This window comes from Podarcis gaigeae (genome assembly GCF_964106915.1).
Source record: "Podarcis gaigeae genome assembly, chromosome: 12".
Classification (NCBI taxonomy): Eukaryota; Metazoa; Chordata; class Lepidosauria; order Squamata; family Lacertidae; genus Podarcis; species Podarcis gaigeae.
This window is the reverse complement of record NC_139688.1, coordinates 46,303,071-46,321,288: the sequence shown is the minus strand read 5'-3', so window position 1 is coordinate 46,321,288 and position 18,218 is coordinate 46,303,071. Positions and strand designations below refer to the sequence as shown.

Genomic DNA, 18,218 nt, shown 5'->3' with positions numbered 1-18,218 from the left:
CAGAACTTCTTTTGCATCCATTTGGTAAGTTAAACTTTTAAAACTTTTTTTGGGGGGGTTGGATTTTGGGTTGGGGTGTTTGGGATTCAAGGACTTGGTGTTGGGGGGGGGTTAAGAGAATCTGGGAACTTGTGGGGTTTTTTTGAATTTCTTTGATTTTTTTGTGACCATTGGGCCATGTGGTTGTTTTTTTTTAAATTTTCTGAGTTTGAATTTCTGTGTGCTGGGTGGCTGGGGGAACAGTTGGGGAGGTTTCTGCAGGAATCTGGGAGCTTGTGGGGAATTCTTTTGATTTTTTTTATTTTTTGTGACCATTGGGCCATGTTGTTTGTTTGTTTTTTGAAAAATTTTCTGGGTTTGAATTTCTGTATGCTGGTTGGCTGGGGGAACAGTTGGGGAGGTTTCTGCAGGAATCTGGGAGCTTGTGGGGAATTTTATTTTATTTTTTTTATTTTCTGTGACCATTGGGCCATGTTGTTTTTAAAAAAAAAAATTCTGAGTTTGGATTTCTGTGTGCTGGGTGGCTGGGAGAACAGTTGGTGGGGTTTCTGCGGGAATCTGGGAGCTTGTGGGGGATTTTTTTTATTTTTTTTATTTTTTGTGACCATTGGGCCATGTTGGGGTTTTTTTGAAAATTTTTCTGGGTTTGAATTTCTGTGTGCTGGTTGGCTGGGGGAATAGTTGGGGAGGTTTCTGCAGGAATCTGGGAGCTTGTGGGGATCTTTTTGAATTTTTTTGATTTTCTGTGACCATTAGGCCATGTTGTTGTTTTTTTGAAAATTTTTCTGGGTTTGAATTTCTGTGTGCTGGTTGGCTGGGGGAACAGTTGGGGAGGTTTCTGCAGGGAAGAGGAGCCTTCTTCGAGTGGTCCCCCAGAGTCTTAGAAAATGTATGGTACACTTTGTTGATTTTTAAATGTTTTTCTGTCATGTTTAGAAACTTAATTTATTTTTCCTTCAATTTTTGAACTGATCTTTACAGTATGTGTGACTTTAAAGAGCAGTTAATAAACTCTTGTTGTACCAAATTTGGCTTTGTTCGGACTTTTTTTGACCATAGGAACGCATTAATTGATTTTCAATGCATTCCTATGGGATTTCGTGCTTCGCAAGACGAAAAATTCGCTAGACAAAAAAACTCGCGGAACGAATTAATTTCGTCTTGCGAGGCACCACTGTAGTTCAGTTTTTCAGGGGCAGAGGGGTGTTAAGGTACTGCTTTACAGTGGTACCTCGGGTTACATACGCTTCAGGTTACAGACTCCGCAAACCCAGAAATAGTGCTTCAGGTTAAGAACCTTGCTTCAGGATAAGAACAGAAATCGTGCTCTGGCGGCATGGCAGCAGCGGGAGGCCCCATTAGCTAAAGTGGTGTTTCAGAATAAGAACAGTTTCAGGTTAAGTACGGACCTCCAGAAAGAATTAAGTACTTAACCCGAGGTACCACTGTACTTCAATGTTATCACCTATTTTAATGTAATAGGAACAAAAGGGAAAACACAAGCTTTCAGGTAACAATGGAAATTATTATTTTTCTGAACGGAACTTATTTCTTAGCAGACATTATAGAAGGGTAGAGGCGGGGGGGAGCATTGCTGGATAATATAACACTATATTCTGTCCTTTGTATAACCTTCATTTTGAAGCAATGGAAAAGCAATATTTCAGCAGCATTACAGAGCTCTAGTGCAGAAGCAACCTTAGTAGTAGTTGATTTAGGTCTCATGCACTTCAAAAAAAGCCCGGCCTGCCTTCTCCCTGCTTAAGCCTTGAAGGTTTCAGAAAGAGCCATCAAACAAAGTAGAATTTAACATCTGTAAGCTGGTTCTTTGGTGATTTACTTACCACGTACTTGGACAGATGACTGGCAATATTTCTCATGCCAATATTCAGTTGCGTCCTGTATCCAAATCCTTTCCCAAACTCAATATATTGAAGATCGTTGATTTTTTCAGCCCCTTCCAGAACGACAATTATCAGCGCATCCAATCCTGTTTGAAATGTCAATTGTGATTTGTGAGAGTATAACATGGAGTTTAGGGGACGCAGGTGGCGCTGTGGGTTAAAGCCTCAGCGCCTAGGGCTTGCCGATCGAAAGGTCGGCAGTTCGAATCCCCACGGCGGGGTGCGCTCCCGTTGCTCGGTCCCAGCGCCTGCCAACCTAGCAGTTCGAAAGCACCCCCAGGTGCAAGTAGATAAATAGGGACTGCTTACTGGCGGGAAGGTAAACGGCGTTTCCGTGTGCTGCGCTGGCTCGCCAGATGCAGCTTTGTCACGCTGGCCACGTGACCCGGAAGTGTCTCCGGACAGTGCTGGCCCCTGGCCTCTTAAGTGAGATGGGCGCACAACCCCAGAGTCTGTCAAGACTGGCCCGTACGGGCAGGGGTACCTTTACCTTTGCCTTTAACATGGAGTTTTAGAAATCAAAACACCGTCTTTCGGCCTGCCCAACAACTTTGACCCGACACCCCCCTCAAAAATAAATAAATATGGTAGGTGTTATGTATTGAAGTTCTCACCCTGGCCACCAGGGGTATTGTGTATATAGTTTTCACTCAGGTCCACATAAGTTAATTTAGGCGGGAACCCCTTGGTTGTTGTTGTTACAGTGTTGACAGCTGGCTGCCTATAAAAGCAGGCCGGCTGAGCTGTTTGCTGTTCAGTTGAGTTCCAGCTTACTTATAAAGAACTACCGTATTTTTTGCTCTATAAGACTCACTTTTTCTCTCCTAAAATGTAAGAGGAAATGTGTGTGCGTCTTATGGAGCAAATGCAGGCTGCACAGCTATCCCAGAAGCCAGAACAGCAAGAGGGATTGCTGCTTTCACTGCGTAGCGATCCCTCTTGCTGTTCTGGCTTCTGAGATGCAGAATATTTTTTTTCTTGTTTTCCTCCTCCAAAAACTAGGTGCGTCTTGTGGTCTGGTGCATCTTATAGAGCGAAAAATACAGTACTTGGAGAAATCTCTGTGTCATCTGCTTTGTCCACCCACTACTTAATGGCAACCCTATGTTAGTTCAGCATCTTCTTCTCACAGTGGCCAGCCAGAAGCATGTGGGAAGCCAAAAAGTAGAATTTGAGTGTGACGACACTCCATTCACTTGTGATTCCAGTGACTGACAGTCAGTGGAATACCATACCCTCCAATATGACTCTAGCAAAATGGGATGCGTGACATGGAAGCCAGCTGATTTGTGCATCAGCTCTGTACTAAAAGATGCACAGCTTTTGGGGCCACCAGAGTCAGCCACAAGCACCACCAACTCATCGGTAGAAACAGCGCTAAGAAGAAAGAAGATCATTTTTATCATATGTGGTGGGAATGTAGAGAAATTAAAAAAAATTGGGAAATGATATACAATGAATTGAAGAAAATGTTTAAAAAGACATTTGTTAAAAAAAAAACCAGAAGCATTTATGTCAGGGATTGTAGGATAAGACCTGCCAAGGAAAAGAAAGAATCCATTTATGTATGCAACAACAGCAGTAAGAGTCTTGATAGCACAAGGATGGAAGAATGAGGAAACCCCGACAAAAGAACAGTGGCAAGAGAAATTGATGAACTATGCAGAGCTGGCTAAACTAACATATAAATTGTGAGATAAGGACAACTGTGACTTCAAAGAAGAATGGGAACTCTTTACAAATTACTTAAAAAGGCAACAAACTCCTTGGCAGGTTTTGAATAAACATACACACATTTATTGATTGTTAACATAGCAGATAGATAATATAAGGAATTATACAATTTTACAGTATGCAGAGAATAATATGTGTTGAAAAATGAGAGAGAGGAGCTGAGGGGAGTCTCGGGGAGGTGGGGGGGAAAGAGGGGAAATAATGAATATGAGATGTTTTGATATTTTGATATATTGAAATTGTTAATAAAAAAACTTTAAAAAGAAGAAGAAAGAAGATCAAAATCAACAAAGAGGACTCGTTTGCAACATTAGATACAGGCCTTTCCCTTGCAGAAGGTGAAGCACCATTATTACATCTGCTGAACAACCAAAGCTAACCCCCCCCCCCCACTCTTATTTTTGTCTTTGTATCAGAAAGGCACCTGGCCAATTTGGTTGCCAGTAAATATTACCACAGACATGTCTGAGATCGTGTCTTTGACGACGATTGGCTCATGTCCAGGTTTGTTGATTGTGAGGATCCTATGCCCTTTTCAAATGTGTTTTTTTGGGGGGGAGTTATCGTGTTGTTGTTTTTATTTTGATTATGTATTTTGTGGTTTTATATTTTGATTTTATTTGGTGAACTGCCCTGAGACCTCTGGGTATAGAGCGGTATATAAATTCCATAAATAATAATGATGATGATTCCAGGATCAAATTCCAGGATGGCTTCTGTAATTCCATGAATGTCCCGGGCAAACAGGGACACTGGGCCTTGGCCCAGTATACCTGAAGGAGTATCTCCACCTCCATCATTCTGCCCGGACGCTGAGGTCCAGCGCCGAGGGCCTTCTGGTGATTCCCTCATTGTGAGAAGCAAAGCTACAGGGAAGCAGGCAGAGGGCCTTCTTGGTAGTGGCGCCCACCCTGTGAAACGCCCTCCCATCATCAGATGTCAAAGAGATAAACAACTACCTGACATTTAGAAGACATCTGATGCAGTCCTTTTCAGGGAAGTTTTTAATGTGTGACATTTTAATGTATTTTTAATCTTTGTTGGAAGCCTCCCAAAGTGGCTGGAGAAACTCAGCCAGATGGGCAGGGTACAAATAATAAACTGTTGTTGTTGTTACTTGGAATACATCGTTTCACTTCTATTGCAATGATGAACAACAAAGGAGAGGAGAAGAAAAGATGTACCGCTCTGCTGTTCTAAGCAGTTTCCCCTGCTGAATTCTCCTATCAGCAAAAAAACAAACAAACTAAGAGAAACTTGCTTCAGGCAGTGGAATGCAGTGACATCAGATCAGGGAGAGGAAATAGGTTTGGCCAGTCCTTCCCCACACATTTCTTCTCATGTACACAGACTTTAAATGTGAGTGTATTAGACACTCAAATGGGTTCTTCACCATATCTAGCTTGAACCTCAGATGGAGCATTATGGCCATGGAACAGAAACATGTGCCATAAGATGCCTGCTTCATATTTCTGAGGGACCAGGGCCTGATCTGCACAGGTTTGGGTCTAGTCAGTGTCTGGACCATCTGATGCCTTGAGTTCCATGATGAAAGGAAGGTGGGTAGAAATTTAATAAATCAGTAAAAGGTAAAGGGACCCCTGACCATTAGGTCCAGTCGTGGCTGACTCTGGGGTTGCAGCGCTCATCTCGCTTTATTGGCCGAGGAAGCCGGCGTACAGCTTCCGGGTCATGTGGCCAGCATGACTAAGCCGCTTCTGGCGAACCAGAGCAGTGCACAGAAACGCTGTTTACCTTCCCGCCAGAGTGGTACCTATTTATCTACTTGTACTTTGACGTGCTTTCAAATTGCTAGGTTGGCAGGAGCAACGGGAGCTCACCCCATCGTGGGGATTCGTACTGCCAACCTTCTGATCGGCAAGTCCTAGGCTCTGTGGTTTAACCCACAGCACCACCTGCGTCCCTAATAAATCAGTAATCTCAATAATAAACCAGACTTCAGCCTTTTCTCCGAGTTTCAAGGAACACTTGTCAAATATTGCATCCTACAGGAATTCCATGCCTCTTTCAAAATTGTCACTCACATTTGCTCTCCTTCTCTCCTGAATTCTCTGTTTCCTGACTCTCGAATGCTGAGAAATTTCTTACTTCCTTTTACCGCCCAGCAGCCTTTATATGTCAATTGTATTGATTCCCTCAAACTCATCACGCACCTTTTTTCTTGAGCTCTTCTGATTTCTGTTCCAGGATTTCCACGTCGTCGTCCAGGCCATCCGAAAATACAAGGAGCACCTAGAGGAAAGTAAAAAAACAACAATGGTTTGTAAATGTATTAAAATTATATAATATATTGTTGGGTTACAGTATGCCAGGATGAAACCAGAGAGCTTACCTTTCTTCGATCGGCAGATTTGATCTGGAATGTTTCCCAAAGTGAATCCAAAAAGTCTACATTAAGGTGGGATGCATTCTTGACCGTGGTGCCCACAAGACTGTTCAAAAGTTTTTCACTATCGATTTGGAACTTTGATGTCACCAGCGGTTCTGTGTTTTTCACTTTCAGTGCCACGCTGGTTTGCGACTGTGACCCTGCATTGCAGCTCACACCTGTTAAGGATGTGAGGGCATTTATAATTTTTGGAAGGTAGGTTTCCAGCTGCGACTGTCCATGGAATATATGGTCACCTTGACTTTGTGAGGAGACATCTATTCCCACAACAACATCCATGAAGCATGCTGTTTTACGAAGAGGAGAAAATACCACCAAATTACTAAACACAACGGATAGTTACTTGGAAGGGAGAAAATGAAAGTGAAAGGCAGAAGGCGAGAGAGATATGGATTGAGGCTAATAATCACTGGGAACCCCACAATTGTAAAAGGAGATCTAGGAGACAATCAATAGCAAAAGAACTAAAAAATGAGACCATTTGAACAAACAAACAAATGAACGAACAAATCCTTCATTGCTCTGTTCAGTCACAAATGTGTCATCTAGCTTTGTAAGTGGTTCTTGACAGTTATCTAGATGAGTTGATAAGCAATGGGTCAAAGTTGCGTTCTGGTATGGGGAAACATACAACATTGAGCAGGGGGAGGGGAGTTTTATTCAATGCCCCCACAATAAGACATTTATGGATCACACATTGATCAACACAGTGGTACCTCGATTTTCGAACATAATCCATTCCGGAAGACCATTGGACTTCTGAAACATTCAAAAACCGAGGCGCAAAGGGCGTCCTGCAAATTTACAGAGATAATTGAGAAAAATAAAGTGGTACCTCAGCGGAGGCCATTCAACTTCTGAGGCACATTCAGAAACAGAAGCGTTTACTTCTGGGTTTTTGGTGTTGGGAAACTGAAACATTCAACTTCCAAGATGCTCGAAAACTAAGGTACCATTGTATCTAAGTTTTATCATTTAGAATCAGGTACGTGGACACCAGTGATTAGATCAGGCATCCCCAAACTCAGCCCTTCAGCTGTTTTGGGACTACAATTCCCATCATCCCTGATCACTGGTCCTGTTAGCTAGGGATGATAGTGTTACGATATGGATGCAATGCAGCTGCAAAGTGCTAGCTTGAAAAGTAAACATGATGGGAATGTTGGGACTGCCCGTGGGGAAAAAAGGGACAGTCAATTCACAGTGTGAAGCACTGGAATTAGCTCAGAGTGTAATATGAGCTCTTCCGTTTGTTCCTGTCCAGGAAGTGTTTGTCACTTGACTGCTGGAGCTTGAAGAGAGCAGTCACGTTTTTTGTAATGCTGCAAAGACAGAAATAAAGGCATGTAAATACGTTTCTGTCTATCTCTTTCCCCTGCCAGGGGGCAGGAAAGAGGGGTGTGTTCTTCTCACGCTGAGAAGGATCGCCTATTGCGACCTAGCCTGGATCTTGCTGGGGAATGCAGCCAGGGAGGTCAACAGGGAATCATGCCGGGTGCCTGGGAGAGTTGCCAGTTTCTCCTGATAAAGGCTTGATTTCCGACAGATAGGAGTTGTAGTCCCAAAACAGCTGGAGGGCCGAGTTTGGGGGTGCCTGGATTAGATTGAGGGATGGACCACCATATATCCCACTTTCCCCGAGGCCCCAAGATTAGGGGATTTACTTGAATTCTTGAAGTGGGGATACTTACTTGTTTTATCTTCTTCCTCACAAATATCATCAACTAGTCTTTTTTTAATTACCTTCAGTTCGCTGAAATTATCAACTGTGTATTTCCTATCTGAGGAGCCGGCTATCTGACTAAGCTGCAAATGGTCGATTTTCCCTACTCCTATGGCATATATGTCAACACCTCTCTTTCTCAGATCTTCGGATGCTTTCACAACTTTGTCATGTGACCGGCCATCTGTGATCACCAGCAAAATCTGTTGGATGTTTTCATTTACTCTGCTGCCACCTTCTGGTGTAAAGTAGTGCTTCACCCTCCCGAGAGCAGCACCGATGTAGGTCTGGAGTCCTTCCATCTGTTGGATGCGTCCGATTTTTGTTTCAAGTTCTGATTTGACTGGAAAAATATCCAGGCTGAATTCTTCCCTGTACCTGTCGCTGTACTGAGCGATACCAACTTGTACGTTGTGGCCAGTGTCAAAGGGATGAACTACGTCTTGCAAAAAACTCTTCATCTTGTTGAAGTCGCTGTCGCTTATGCTGTTAGAGCCGTCAATCAGGAACACAAGATCTGCCGGAATTCCACATTCTGCAAGGGAGGAGTGGGAGCGGAGAACAAAATAGGTTATTGTCAGGGAACTGCTATCAGCTCAGAGTCGAGAGGTGGAAGGGCAGTTGTGTTACAGGGAGCCTCTGAAGATCTTGCGAAGCAGTTCCTGCTCTGGCGAGGAAGGAAGCCCCACCTCCAGTGGGGAGGGGGTGCAAGGACCAGAAGATGCTAGGGAGAGCCTCAACACCGAGGCTGAGCAAAGCGGAGGGGAGGCGAGTCCCCCTTTGCCAGTGCCCATTCTGCGCAGTAGTCTTCGGCGCAGAGAGGGGAGGAGAAGGTTGGGAGTCACACAGCTGTTATGCTGGGGAAGGTATAAGGACCGCCCACTCCCAGATTCTGCTAGCGACTGAGCAGACATGGACTTGTGACGCACTGCACTGTAAATGGTTAGTACAGATAATAAAGCCTGGAAAAGACAGGTTGGAGTCTTGCCTGTTTGCTCCCGAGCAACCACACCAACACCTGACAGTTATATTCGTAGACCAGGGCATCTCAAAATAAGAAGAGAGAACACGAAGGGGAAACAGGTTTAGGAGAATAATGTAATAATACACACACACACTTTGACATTCCTGGCTGTGTGTTAGCTCATATTCCTATAGGTATTTTGCTACATCACCTTAATTGTGAAGGATGCTTTCAGTCCCTAAGGAAGTACACTTACAAGGAGATATGAATTTCCCCCTCAGGGGTTTCTGGCTCACACTTTCTGCACTGGCTATGATTAGAGGAACAAAATAATGCAATTGTCTAGATGGAACCTTGGACTCCACTGTCAGATGACATGCAAGTGTTTCAACTAACTCAACTAACCCCTGTAATCCTGCAAAATGGCTGCGTCCCCGTGAATGTAAGGAAGCATATTGTGTGCAATGTCCAGAAGAAGAAGAAGAAGAAGAAGAAGAAGAAGAAGAAGAAGAAGGGGAGGAGTTTGAATTTGATATCCCACTTTATCACTACCCGAAGGAGTCTCAAAGCGGCTAACATTCTCCTTTCCCTTCCTCCCCCACAACAAACACTCTGTGAGGTGAGTGGGGCTGAGAGACGTCAGAGAAGTGTGACTAGCCCAAGGTCACCCAGCAGCTGCATGTGGAGGAGCAGAGACGCAAACCCGGTTCCCCAGTTTACGAGTCTACCGCTCTTAACCACTACACCACACTGGCTCTCAGTTTCAGTGAGTAATGTTATGCAATTCTAAATAGGTGCAACCCTCATTGTACAAAGGAAGACTCACCTTTGAGTAAACATGACTAGGATTGCACTGAGAATTGGAATATTTCAATTTAGCTGATTCTGTGCACCATCTTTACTGGTTTGTGGATTAGCCCTTGAAACTAAAAAGTGACGTATTTTTATGTGGGTTTTTGGGGGAGGGAATCTTCTTTATCACTTTGATCTAAAGGAAGACACTTTGGCCAATGTGTTGGAGCGGTTAGAGTGTTGGGCTGGGGCCCTGAGAGACAAAAGTTAAAGATTCAGTCATGAAGCTCACTGGATGGGCCTTGGGTTGCTCTCTGTCTCTCCTCAGAAGTTGTTGTGAGGATAGAATGGAAAGCAAGAGAACCATATACGCCACCTTGAGCTCAATGAAGGAAAGGTGAGAAGTAACAATGATAATGATGATGTTCTTCATATGAAGAACAGAGAATCTGACAATCGGATTATTAAAAACACGTGAGGCAAACAGTGGAAGTCTTTTAAAAAACAACAATACTTTTTAAGGTAGATAAGGACAAGATGAAATTATACAACTGAATATAAATATAGATGGGAAACGGCTATGTATAGTGAATCCTTCTCTACTTTAATAAAAAATGTTCACCTATGATTCTTTTCTTTTACTTCTTAATTTTTTCCTTATTCTTTTTTCTCTTTTTTCTGATATCTTTCATTTCACTCCTTTATTGTGAATAGCCTTTTATAGAGGTATAAATAACTGCAAGTATGAAAAGAGACAAAGTATTCTCTAATTTTTTTCCTTGGTTATATGTATTTTCTTTTTCTTTTGTATTTTGTTGTAAATATATATGTTTTCTAATTTGTACTTAATAAAAATTTTTAAAAAACTAAAACAATGATGATGATGATGATGATATAGCTACCTACCTGGTTTCGAAACACTGCATATATTGTCAGACAATTTGGGATACAGGTGTTTCAGTCCTTCAAACGAATTGACGTAGAAGTATTTGTCTTCCGATCCTGCCATGGTCAGCAGCTCCCCAGGCTTGGCTCTTTCTATCCCGATGGCATAGATGACAATGCCATGTGCCCTGAGTTTCCTGGACACTTCATCAAGTTCTGCTGCATCATGGGAGTCCCCGTCGGTTATCACTATAAGAACCTGGGGGACACTGCGGCGCTTGCGGCTGCCATGCTCCTCTGAGAAAAGGCCTTCTGAATACCTCAGAGCCTTGGCTGTGTAGGTCGTTGTCCCAATAGGCTTATCATTCTGGATAGCCTTAATGATTTCCGATTTCGTGCTGTAGGTGTTGAGAAAGAAAAAGGTTTCTGGCTCAGCAGAATATTTGACAGCTCCAAACTGAACTCGGTCCTGGCTGACATCCGATTTCTTCACCAAAGCGATCATGAAGTCTTTCATAATGTCGTATTCTCTGGGATCGATGCTTCCAGAACCATCAATGACGAAAACAATATCTAGGCGCTCGATTCTCCTGCACTCTGAAATAATAACAGTGAGAATTGGTCACTAATGTGTGCCCTAGACATAGCAGTTTCCCTTTGTTGCAGGTAGGGGTGGATAAATTTGTCACTTTCAGTTCTCGTGGTTTCTCATGTTTACAAAGTTAGACTCCACATTTCTGCAACAATTTGTGAATTTTAGTTGCAACAATCACCCGGAAAATTCATCAACATTTTTGCGCGAATTTCTCATAAGAAACACATTTTATATGCAGCTTTGAGTAATATACATGTTTTCGCAAGCAACGTATCCCCTGCTATGATGCACTTTGTATGTTATCTTCAGTAATATATGGATTTGTATGCATACTTTACATGTGCATTTTTAGACACATTCTTGGCTGCAGGATTGCAAAATTCAGAGAAGTGGCGCTTTTGAAAGATTGCTGCTTTTCAGCTCTCCTCTTGCTTCAGGAAGTGCAAATTAGGTAAGGTTGCATTCAAATGTGAAGTGAATTTCTCCTCCATCCTTAACTGCAAACAAGACTTGCTAGTTTAGTTGCAAGCTATTCCAAGATCTTCATCAAACACGCTATTTAAGGTCATGCAATTTAAAGCTATAAATATGCACAGTTGTATGTTAAAGTCTTATGCCAGGACTACTGGGAGGCAGATGGACATACCTGTTTTGGATGATAAATTCTGAGTACTATTAAAGAATATCAGTGTGCCCATTGATTCTTTTATTATGATATCTAATTTCTTAATCAACTAGAGTCACCAGAATGCTTGCATTCCCTAGGGCATCCCTAGCCTAGGGCATGATGGGATATGGTAGGTTGGAGAGGATGTTGGAATTCCTGCTCCATGATGGCTGAGATCCTGACAGAGGAGACACACTGAGATTAGGGGGAATTCAGTCACTAGGGCACAAGGCAACCTTGGATGGTTCGAAGCTGAAGTCGAATGCAGAGGACTTTTTACGCTGCCTCTAATCCTCTCTGAAAGTGGTCCTCAAAGCTTTTAGAAAACTTGAACCAATTTTTTAAAAAATATTTTATTAAGGGTTTTCTTGTTTTACAGTGTAAGTGTAATGCCTCGTATTTCCCCCCCCCCCATGTAACATTTTTACAAATCCGTTTCATTTGTTGAGGCATTAGGGGGAGAAGAAAAAAAAGGGGGGAGAAAGAAAGGGAGGTGGAGGGAGGGGAGATGGATGGGGGTGGGGTGGGGTAGTGGTGTTTCTATTATGCTTAATGTATGTAGATATTGGTGTCAGCGTGCTTGTGTTGTTCGCTTGTGTTCCTTTGGTGGTGAGAGAGGTTGGGGTTGGCCTAGGGTGTGATTGTTTGTTTGTGATTGGCTGTGGTGATCTTTGTTTTCATGTGTGAGTGAGGTGTGTGTGTGTTTTGGATCAAGTTCGCCATATTGATTCGTATGCTGTTGGTGGATTCTTGTCATTGTCCTGTTGGGCTGTGTATGTGATAAAGGGGAGCCATAACGGGGTGAAGGTGTCTTCTTCTGTTTGTCCCCGTGTCAGTTTCAGTTTATTAGTTAATTTTTCTAGTAGGGCTGTTTCCCATACTATTTGGTACCATTGGTCCATGCTTACTCCTGACAGGTCTCACAGAACCAACAGGCTTCCTCTTATGATCTGAATTCATAGGATTGTTCCCAATAAAAAAGGGGGGGAAATAAACACTGGAAATAACAGTACCTGGTAATTATGGGGCTTGTTTGCTTACCTAACCCTGAACATTGAGCAGATATGAGCACAAATCTTTCCCATATTATGATCTTGGCCACAGGAATAATTTATAGGGACTCTCTTCTGAACCAACATTTTGACATGAGCCAACACCTTTATTAAGGCTTGAAATATAAGGTTTTGTCTCGGCTAAACCTGTTCCCTAACAGGGCTATTAACACCATTCAAATACTTACATTATGTCCACATTTATCATCTGGGCCTTATCAAAGTGGCTCTATGTTCTAACATACTCCTTATTCTTCCTTACATGTGGTTGTGTTTATGTCTCTCAAAGGAGACTTTATAAAATAAGCCCTCTCTTCCGCACCATGTGTTTTAGTTTAACAAGACAGCTTTATCTGCAGCAGTAAAGGGTTGGATCCAAAGAACCGGGAGAGGAAATTAAATAGCTGCAAGTGCTGTTCCATGAACACTTGCAGTGCTATAACTGACAGCTGGGATAGCTCAGTTGGTAGAGCATAAGACTCTTAATCTCAGGGTAAAGCCCCACATTGGGCAAATGATTCCTGCATTGCAGGAGGTGACTAGATGACCCTCACGGTCCCTTCAAACTCTACGTTGCTATGATTCTATGGTTTATGAATAGGTAAAGTAAAGGTAAAGGGACCCCTGACCATTAGGTCCATTCGTGACCGACTCTGGGGTTGCGCGCTCATCTCACTCTATAGGCCGAGGGAGCCAGCGTTTGTCCGCAGACAGCTTCCGGGTCACGTGGCCAGCATGACTAAGCCGCTTCTGGCGAACCAGAACAGCGCACGGAAACACCGTTTACCTTTCCGCTGGAGTGGTACCTATTTATCTACTTGCACTTTGACATGCTTTCGAACTGTTAGGTTGGCAGGAGCAGGGACCAAGCAATGGGAGCTCACTCCGTTGAGGGGATTCGAACCTCCGACCTTCAGATTGGCAAGTCCTAGGCTCTGTGGTTTAACCCACAGCGCCACCCACATCCCTATGAATAGGTAGGTTGGGTTTGATAGCAATTCTCATCCTTCCACCTGTGCCAAGGGTCCTGAGAAAGCAAAGATGCACCACGAAACCAGATGGTGATCTCCTTTTCACCTGAACTGTCAGTAACATCAGTACAAAGCCATAGGGCGAAAAATAGAGAAGGAATAAGAAGACAAGGGGAATTATTCCGAAGGGACTTTCCTTCAGTGTGATAGATGACAAAATGAGCAGAGTTACTACAGTTCAGTGCTACAGTGACTTCCCTCCTTCCTTCTCAAGAGGCCAGAAAAACCTTCAAAACTCTTTCTGCGCTGTGTGATTCTGGGACAACAAGCTTGGAAAGGTGCCATCTGAAACCATGCCAATATACATACAGATTGGTGTATTCATTGAAAGCTGCTGTACACTCTGTTGTCTAAAATGTATAAAATATTATTGGAATGGGAGACAAAGTAAAATCCTCAATGATACACTGGGCGATAGATATCGGTCATAATATAGACATGGAAGCACGGGAACGATTGTGGAATATGGATATAAATTTTACAGCATGTTATGGTCTAAGATAAAATTATATGAAAACGCTATATCATTGGTATCTAACACTGAGTATACTGGCAAAAATGTATAAATCTAAATCAAACAAGTGTTGGAAATGTAAAGAGAAAAGGTTCTTTTTATCATATGTGGTGGTCTTGTAGTAAGGTTAAAGCTTGCTGGGAAATGATATGCAATGAATTGAAAAGGATGTATTTAAAATCACTTTTTTAAAAAATCTCCAGCTTTTCTTTGGGGAATTATAGGGACAGAACTACCTAAATTGTATGGAAATTTATTTATGCATGCTATTACAGTGGAATAGAAGTGGAAAGAAGCAGAAGTCGCAGTAAAGGAAGAATGGATACAAAAACTTGTGGAATATGCAGAAATGGCGAAACTTACCAGAAGAATAGGAAATCAAGCGAACAAACCTTTTTATAAAAGAATGGAAATGGTTTATTGAATATTTACAAGCCAACTGGAAACAGATAAAAACAGTGGCAGGATTATTGTAATAACCTGCAGTTTCATAAGAGTATATATTTAAAGTAGATAATAAAACGAGCAAATTCAATGAATTCAGATATGCAGAATATTTTTTAAAAAATAATAATTAAGGAACCGCAGAAAGAGGGGGAAGGAAATCAAACCCTGAAATGTTAAATTGATTGTAAAACTAATGAAATGCATAAACTTGAAAAAGTAGAAAAACTTTTTAAATAAGAAAGCTGCTGCACACTCACCGTCGTACGGGCTGCATATTCCAAAGAGGATCTCACGTTCTAAGTGCTTCAGAACGTCGAAGTCCTCCACATAAAACACCATTTCAGGCTTTCCACTTATCTCCACCAGCTGAGTTTTATTTGCGCTGAACACCCCCAAGGAGTAGATGACAACACTTTGCTCTCTTAAAGCTTCTGCAGGTCCTCTCACCTCATCCTGCGCTTCTCCATCGGTGATCAGAATCAGAATTTTCTTGACATGGGGCCGTGCCCCTTTGGTGGGCTTAAAATAATCGGACACGAATCGCAATGCTTCCCCTGTGAGCGTGTTCTGTCCCATAGGAGACATTCTCCCAATAGCAGCAACGATGTCTCTCTTCGATGAGTACTGGTTGAGACGGAATTCTTCTTGGCTTCTGCCACTGAACTGCACAGCACCAATGTGCACTCTGTCGGGACCAATGTCAGATTTGTTCACTAGGTCCATCATGAAGTCCTTCATTTTCACAAAGTTCTCAGGGCCTAGACTGCTGGAGCTGTCCACCAGAAACAGAATGTCGGCTTTCTTCTCTTTGCAAGCTGTTAGCAGGAAAACATGAACACATATGGATGAGAGATGGCCACAACAAAGATAGCTGTGATGGCCTGGGATTTGGACTCGGATGCTAAACCTCAGGGATCCCAGCCTGCACAGGATTCCCCGCCTCCAGAACCAGCTGAGCCGGGGCTGGGGCATAAGCCTGAAGGGTCCTCACCTGTGCTGGATCCTCAGGTGCAGGCACCAGCTGAGTCTGCTCTGGCTCCTGAGCTGATGGAGGACCCATTGCCTGCAGGTGCTCCACTCTCAACCCTGTCAGAGGAAGTTGAGGTTGCCTCTGGGTCCGGTAACCCTCCAGCCTCTCCTGAGCTGCAGAGGCTCAGGGCAGAGAGGCGGAGGGAACTAAGTTCCCGCAGGAGGAGTGCTTGCCTCCAGGCCAGGAGAGGCGAGTCACCAGAGGATCGGGGCCGCCCTATGCCTTGGGGCAGATAAAAGCCAGCCAGCCCCAGGCCCATGTTGTGGGAGCAACATTGTTGGTTTCTAGTTCCTGCCTGAACCCTGTCCTGCTTTTCTGCCTGAGCTCCTGACCCACCCTGGCTCCCTGCTTGCATGCCTGTTCCTGACTTCACCCGACTCCCTGCCCTGCACCCAGCTTCAGCTACTGCGGACTGCCTCCACGTTGCACCTCTGACCACGGACCAGACTTGGGCCTCGTCTCTCGGGTAACCCACGGGACCAGCACAATAGCATTACAAAACTGACGCCAAAAGGAAACACAGCCATGTGCAGAGCTGAGTGCACTGCTGAAAAGCACTAATACATCGCCATCACCCCTGCTCAACCATGAAGCCCACTGTGCAAGATTGAGCTAGTCTCTCTCTCTCTCAGCCTACCCCACAGGGTTGAAATTCTACTCAATAATGATCCAAAGCAGAACTCCCACGTATAGCTGGCAGTGTGAAAACTTAAACATGTTGCAGGAATCCCGAAAAATAGACCAGAGGCAATTATAAAGCAGAAACAGGATATTAACCTCTCTTTGGTTCACCTGAAAATCTATCCATATAGCATCCTGTCAATGTCTTATGGGACTGTTTTGGATCTTTTCCCTGAAGCTTTTCCCCCTAGCAATTTATTGTATGTCTGCAAATCTCTTTTTTTTTTTCAAGTATGCCAGTATCTCCTAAGCACATTTGGGCTATTTAAGAGGAAGCATTCTCCCCTGAAGTTTAAAAGCAAAATATAAGATGATTCTTCTTACCTTCTACAGCACAGATCTCTCGGACAACTTCATTCTTTATATGCTTCAGAGAGGCAAAATCGTTGACAGAATAAGCTCTGTCCTTTGACTCTGCGATCTCATAAATCTGTGACTCGTTAGCGTGTCTGACACCGATGGCATAAATGTTGACCATTTCATTCCTCAACCTCTTAGCAGGTCCCTCAACGTGGTCCTCTGATTTCCGGTCAGTTAGCACTATCAGATGGCAGGGAACACTTCGGGAGTGTTGACCTTGTGACCTTCTTAGCAAGGGCTGGATGGATGTCAAAGCTGCTCCTGTGTGAGGACTGCCACCTATTTGACGGATGTTATCAATGGCTTTCAATATATCACTTGTTTTACCATATTCCTCAAGTCCGAATTCCAGCTCGTTCATTTCTGCATATTGCACAACTCCAAAGCGAACTTTATTTGGTCCTATCGGGAAAAATCTAACCACTTCTTTCAAAAACAATTTCAGATCCACAAAATCGAAATAATCGAGGTTTGAGGAACCATCGATGAGAAAATAAATATCTGCTTCTTCCGTATCCACGCAGCCTATGTGGAAGAGAATTTTGGTGGTGCGTTTAATAATTCAAACAATGAATTTATCCTGTGGTTTGTTTTGTTTGTTTGTTTGTTTTAAAAAAGCACAAAGCACTTCAGATGGCTGAATCTCAAAGTTTCTTTCTGTATCACATTTTCCCCAAACTTAAATTTATTTTCAGCATTTCCACATCAGCCTGCAAATCCACCCCCCAAAAAAGTCTTCATGAACATGCAGCAGCATTTTCATGGGAAAATTTTCATGCACATGTCTGCAGAGCAATTTCCCTTAACGTCACAATTTTTTGTATGTTATCTTCACTAATCTGGGCATTTTATGTGCACTTTACCCTAGTACAGTGGTACCTCGGGTTACAAACACCTCGGGTTACAGACACTTCAGGTTACAGACTCCGCTAACCCGGAAGTAGTACCTTGGGTTGAGAACTTTACCTCAGGATGAGAACCGAAATCGCGCACCGGCAGCATGGCGGCAGCAGGAGGCCCCATTAGCTAAAGCGCACCTCAGGTTAAGAACGGACCTCCAGAAAGAATTAGGTTCTTAACCAGAGGTACCACTGTATATGCATTTCTGTATGCATTGTTTGGCTGGAAAACTGCATTGCAAAAATTTGCAGAATTTAATAGAATGGCTGCGGTTTGGTTCGCATATTGTGTGAGAAAGTGTTACCGTAATTCCCCTCACCTCCCTATCCAACAGTGACGCAACCACTAACATAAGCATCAGAGCTTGGCAGCAAGTTGTTACAGATGTATTAGCCATTAAAAGACCATCATTCATTGCTCGTATTTGAACATGCGCGTTTCTTCCTAGGGCGGGGGGGGGGGTGGAGTGCAGGCTCTTAAGGGGACTTTGTAGAAGTACATTTAACTAAAGACTGCTTCTTATTTAATG

At 43.3% G+C, this 18,218-nt stretch overlaps 1 protein-coding gene and 1 long non-coding RNA gene across 2 annotated transcripts in view; both read right to left on the bottom strand.

Annotated features, from left to right (window-relative positions):
• LOC310828605 (collagen alpha-6(VI) chain-like) overlaps positions 1-18,218 on the bottom strand; it is a 69,794-nt gene that overhangs the window by 41,572 nt on the left and 10,004 nt on the right. The window contains exons 4-10 of the mRNA XM_083706219.1: positions 16,754-17,314; positions 14,976-15,533; positions 10,434-11,009; positions 7,740-8,306; positions 5,992-6,335; positions 5,813-5,891; positions 1,845-1,990 (exon numbers count right to left, since the gene is read on the bottom strand). Of these exons, the coding sequence (XP_083562345.1) occupies positions 1,845-1,990; positions 5,813-5,891; positions 5,992-6,335; positions 7,740-8,306; positions 10,434-11,009; positions 14,976-15,533; positions 16,754-17,314 (2,831 nt within the window). The remainder of the gene's footprint in view (positions 1-1,844; positions 1,991-5,812; positions 5,892-5,991; positions 6,336-7,739; positions 8,307-10,433; positions 11,010-14,975; positions 15,534-16,753; positions 17,315-18,218) is intronic.
• On the bottom strand, positions 199-505 carry LOC310828532. Its single transcript, XR_014557008.1, has 2 exons — positions 463-505; positions 199-421 (listed from the first exon to the last, which is right to left on the bottom strand). It is a non-coding gene; the product is annotated as an uncharacterized lncRNA (long non-coding RNA).